Source organism: Anarrhichthys ocellatus, unplaced genomic scaffold, assembly GCF_004355925.1.
Source record: "Anarrhichthys ocellatus isolate YVR2014 unplaced genomic scaffold, GSC_Weel_1.0 scaffold4098, whole genome shotgun sequence".
Taxonomy (NCBI): domain Eukaryota; kingdom Metazoa; phylum Chordata; class Actinopteri; order Perciformes; family Anarhichadidae; genus Anarrhichthys; species Anarrhichthys ocellatus.
In genome coordinates, this window is record NW_022284072.1 from 1 (window position 1) to 4,809 (window position 4,809).

At 53.0% G+C, this 4,809-nt stretch overlaps 1 protein-coding gene across 1 annotated transcript; it reads left to right on the forward strand.

Moving 5' to 3' along the window:
* The first annotated feature begins 15 nt into the window (after positions 1-15).
* LOC116379319 (mediator of RNA polymerase II transcription subunit 15-like) lies at positions 16-2,534 on the forward strand. The gene is made up of 4 exons (XM_031841259.1): positions 16-609; positions 778-884; positions 1,241-1,708; positions 1,883-2,534. Exons 1-4 carry the CDS (start codon positions 450-452, stop codon positions 2,030-2,032), a joined length of 885 nt encoding a protein of 294 aa, XP_031697119.1. The 5' UTR covers positions 16-449; the 3' UTR covers positions 2,033-2,534.
* Positions 2,535-4,809: the final 2,275 nt, after the last annotated feature.

Here is a 4,809-nt window from a genome sequence, read left to right on the forward strand (position 1 = left end):
GAGCTCACGCTGTAATGTTCTCAGTGAACGCTTTATTAGAGGAGAGACTTTAAATGAGAACATGAACAATCAAATGTTTTTGATGAAATATCACAAATTTAAGCAGATTTTTCTGACAGAAGCTTTTGAGACACAAGATGTGTTCAAGGCCCATCGGAGAGATGAGCTATTCCAGCTTGTGGGTGATAAACGGTGTAGTGTTGGGGTTCAGAGGGTTAACGCACTAATAAAGAGTTATTGATGTCACAAAGGAATCAGACTGCGGTTCTTACTCATAACTGCTCTCTCATTGACAGACAAGAAGACACTCGGAGGTCCAGGTGAGTGGACTTAGTTTCTGTCTGGGTTCGGGTCTCTTTCTCTCTGCTAGGTTCTGTCCTCTGCTGGTTTCTGCCGTGCATGTTGGAGCTGCGTAACATGATCTGTTGTCTACCTTTCTGTTAGATCCCATGAATGCCCTGACTAACCTGACAGGGGTCGGAGGGGGCCCCGGCGTCATTGGCATGGGGCCCCGGCCCACCGGTGCTCCAGTGGGTGGCATGGGGGCCATGGGGCAGATGCAGATAGGCCAGCATGCCATGGCAGGGGTGGCTGGAAACCCACAAGCCAGTGAGTGTGTTTCCTTGTTGTGGTGGTCGGCTGGAAGCCTCTAAACTGTTCTTACCTTTCGGTCTCCGCTTTGGCACGTTGGGTTTGAGACTCCAGACCTCTCCTCACACTGGTTCCCCAGCCGTGGACCAGGTCTTGTCCTTCATCTCCCTCTTGCTCCCTTTGCAGTTGGGGGTCCGGGACAGATGCCGATGCAGCAGCTGGTGCAGGCGCAGCAACAGCAGCAGCAGCAGCAGCAGTCCATCCAGTTCCAGCAGTTCCAGCAGGCCCAGCAGGCCCAGCAGCAGAATGCCATGCAGCAGCAGCAGCAGCAGCAGCAGCAGCAGCAGCAGAACGCCATCCAGCAGCAGTTCCAGGTGCAGCAGCAGCTGAGGGTGCAGCAGATGCAGCAGCAGCAACAACAGCAACAGCAGCACCACCAGAACCAGCAACTTCAGCAACAGCACCAGAACCAGCAGCAGCAGGCCCAGAACCAGCAGCAGCAGAACCAGGTATGAAACATTACACGGTGACAACTCAATGGGTGCTGGACATCTTAACATGTGATTATCTTCACATTATCTTAGCTTCACTGTTAAGTTGGTCCTAGTTTTATATCACCTGACACCTTTGCTTCACACACTGTGTGCAGATGCACCAGACCAGGATTCAGCAGCAGCAGCAGCAGATGGTGCAGCTGCAACTCCAGCAGCAGCACGCCCAGGCTCAAGCCCAGGCTCAAGCCCAGGCTCAAGCCCAGGCTCAAGCACAGGCTCAAGCCCAGGCTCAAGCCCAGGCTCAAGCCCAGGCTCAAGCCCAGGCTCAGGCCCAAGCTCAGGCCCAAGCTCAAGCCCAAGCCCAAGCCCAAGCCCAAGCCCAGGCCCAGGCCCAAGCCCAAGCCCAGGCCCAGGCCCAATCCATCCAGCACATGGTTCAGCAGCAGCAGCAGCAGGTCCAGGCCCAGGCTCAGCCTCAGCCGGGTCAGATGCCTCCACACCCTCAGCAGCAGCAGCCTGGCATGGTGCCTCCGTCTCTTGCCGGACAGATGACGTCCGCTCAGCACGTCCCCATCAACTCGCTCAGTCAGCAGCAGCACCAGCTCAAGATCCAGGCCTTCCAGGTGAGACTGAGTCAGAACGACTATTCTTCTTCTTCCTATTTTTATATGCTGCTTATTATAATCATTCATCCTTTACTCACTGCAGCTGATAAACCAGGGTTCCAGTAGTCTTGCTTAAACCCCAAACCCTTCCTCTGCTTGCATGCTTTGCCTTGTGTTTGTGTGTGAAAGCAGGCCCGTGCAGCCTTGCAGCAGCAGCAGCAGGCCCAGCAAGCCGCAGCTCAGGCGCAGCACAATGCAGCTGCTGCAGCCGCCGCTGCCGCAGCCGGACCTGGACAGGTGAGACTGCAGCCAGGTGCTTTATGTGTTATAAGGACCCACTGAGGGGTTTAAAACTCAACGAGATCCTAAAGTTCTAGAGCTTAGACATCCCTCCCTGTTTTCCCTCATTTGTATCACCACATGGACCATGTTTAAAGCCTCCTCTGTGAAAGCGACTGCTAGGAGCTGCGGTGAGAAGGTCTTCGGTGCCCGTCTAAGGCAACTTATGAACCTGCTGATGGACACCAGTGGTGAAGGAGGTCGTCAAGCTGAAGAAGGAGGCCTTTCGGGCTTGGCTGGCTCAGGGGTCTTTAGAAAATGCAGACGGGTACCAACCAGTTGTCCACAAGGGCTGCAGCTGTCGGGGTTGCCAAAGCAAAAACCTAGGTGTGGGAGGAGTTTGGGGAGAGTGTGGAGAAGGACTTTCCGTTCACCTCAAGGAAGTTCTGACGAACCGTTGGAGAACCCAGAAAGGGAAAGCAGGACTGGGCTCAGGCTGTTGTGATCAGCAGGGAACGGCAAACATTACATTACAGTCATTTAGCAGACGCTTTTATCCAACGAGACTTACAATAAGTGTATTCAACATCGGTATTCAAGAGAACTACTAGTCACCAGAAGTCATAAGTGCATCTCCTTTAAACAAGCATCTAAGAGCATAAACCAGAGCAGATGTACAGAAACAAACTAATCAGAATCAGAACCGTTTATTGCCAAGGAAGTTTGCACCTACAAGGAATTTGTCATGGCGGGTGGAGCACAACATTTAACAATAAATAATCAAATTAAACAATGACATTAAATAATCAACAACAATCAACACAATGCAAGAAATAGAAACATATTAAAATTTACAATAGAATATAAAATAAAGTGCACAACAAAGAGATAACAGGACTGTAAACAAGTCAAATGTTAAAAGTGTCGAGTGTGTTTACATAAAGAAACAGGGATGTGCAGGGGAGTGACCAGTAGGAAATTGTCCTGGGGATGTCAGTGGGGGTCCCAGGCTTTGTTAATAAGCCCGACTGACGATGGGAAGAAACTGTTCATGTGTCGTGAGGTCTTGGTCCTGATGGACCTCAGCCTCCTGCCAGATGGAAGGGGCACGAACAGTTTATGTCCAGGGTGAGAGGGGTCTGCTACAATCCTTCTTGCTCAACTAAGATGGCGCTGCGGACGGCTGCCTCGGTGTGTAGCTCTCCCAGCTGCACGTGCCCGACTCCACCTGCAAGTGGATCACAGACTTCCTGTCTGACAGGAAGCAGCACGTGAAGCTGGGAAATCACGTCTCAGCCTCCAGGACCATCAGCACCGGTTCCCCCCAAGGCTGTGTTCTCTCCCCTCTGCTCTTCTCCCTGTACACCAACAGCTGCACCTCCAGTCACCAGTCCGTCAAGCTCCTGAAGTTTGCGGATGACACCACCCTCATTGGACTCATCTCTGGTGGGGATGAGTCCACCTACAGGACTGACCATCTGGTGACCTGGTGCTGTCTGAACAACTTGGAGCTCAACGCTCTAAAGACAGTAGAGATGGTTGTGGATTTCAGGAAGAATGCAGCCCCACCAGCCCCCATCACTCTGTGTGACTCCCCCGTCGACGCTGTGGAGTCCTTCCGCTTCCTGGGCTCCATCATAATCCAGGACCTCAAGTGGGAGCTGAACATCAGCTCCATCACTAAGAAGGCTCAGCAGAGGATGTACTTCCTGAGGCAGCTGAAGAAATTCAACCTGCCAAAGACAATGATGGTGCACTTCTACACAGCCATCGTTGAGTCCATCCTCTGCTCCTCCATCACAGTCTGGTACACTGCAGCCACAGCCAAGAACAAGGGCAGGCTGCAGCGCATCATTCGCTCTGCTGAGAGGGTGATTGGCTGCAATCTGCCGTCCCTCCAGGACTTGTTCACTTCAAGGACCCTGAAGCGAACAAGAAAGATTGTAGCCGACCCCTCTCTAATACGAATACAATAAGTGCAACAAACTAATACGGATACAATAAGTGCTAAGTGGAAGGCTCAGGGTAGTGCTTCTTGAAGAGGTGAGTCTTCAGCCTGATGAAAGATGGGCAGCGACTCTGCTGTCCTGACGTCAGTGGGGAGTTCATTCCACCACTGTGGGGCCAGGACAGAAAACAGCCGTGACCGGGTCGATCGGCCGTAGGGACCTCTGAGCGACGGGGCAACCGATCGCCCCGAGGCAGCAGAGCGAAGAGGTCGTTCGGGGGGGGGTAGGGCTTGACCATGGCCTGGAGATAGGAAGGCGCTGTTCCTTTCACTGCCCTGTAGGCTAGCACCAGAGTATTAAACTGGATGCGAGCTCTTACAGGTAGCCAGTGTAGAACAAAGAAGGGAAGTTGTGTGGGAGAACTTGGGGCGATTGAACACCAGACGAGCTGCAGCTTTCTGGACAAGCTCCAGAGGTCTGATGGCCGACGCCGGGGCTCCGGCAAGTAGTGAGTTGCAGTAGTCCAGGCGGGAGATAACAAGAGCCTGGATGAGCACCTGCGCCGTCGCCTCAGTGAGGAAGGGGCGAATCCTTTGCTGAGAACGACAGTTAGTCGTTCAGGGTCACACCCAGATTCCTTGCAGTCCGAGTTGGTATCACCACGGTATCCTCAATGGTGATGGACAGGTCCCGGTGCGGGCAACCCTTCCCCAGGAGCAACAGTAGCTCGGTTTTGTCCAGGTTGAGCTTCAGATGGTGTGTCGTCATCCACTTCGAGATGTCAGCCAAGCATGCAGCGATGCGTGCCTCCACTTGAGTGTCACCGGGGGGAAATGACAAAACCTGCTGGGTGTTGTTAGCATAACAATGGTAGGAGAAGTCATGTGAGCG

Coding starts and splice junctions, on each gene's coding strand:
- LOC116379319 (XM_031841259.1), top strand. CDS start 450: ATGAATGCCCTGACTAACCTGACAGGGGTCGGAGGGGGCCCCGGCGTC. Junction 610..777: donor GGCTGGAAACCCACAAGCCA/GTGAGTGTGTTT, acceptor CTCCCTTTGCAG/TTGGGGGTCCGGGACAGATG. Junction 1,709..1,882: donor TCAAGATCCAGGCCTTCCAG/GTGAGACTGAGT, acceptor GTGTGAAAGCAG/GCCCGTGCAGCCTTGCAGCA.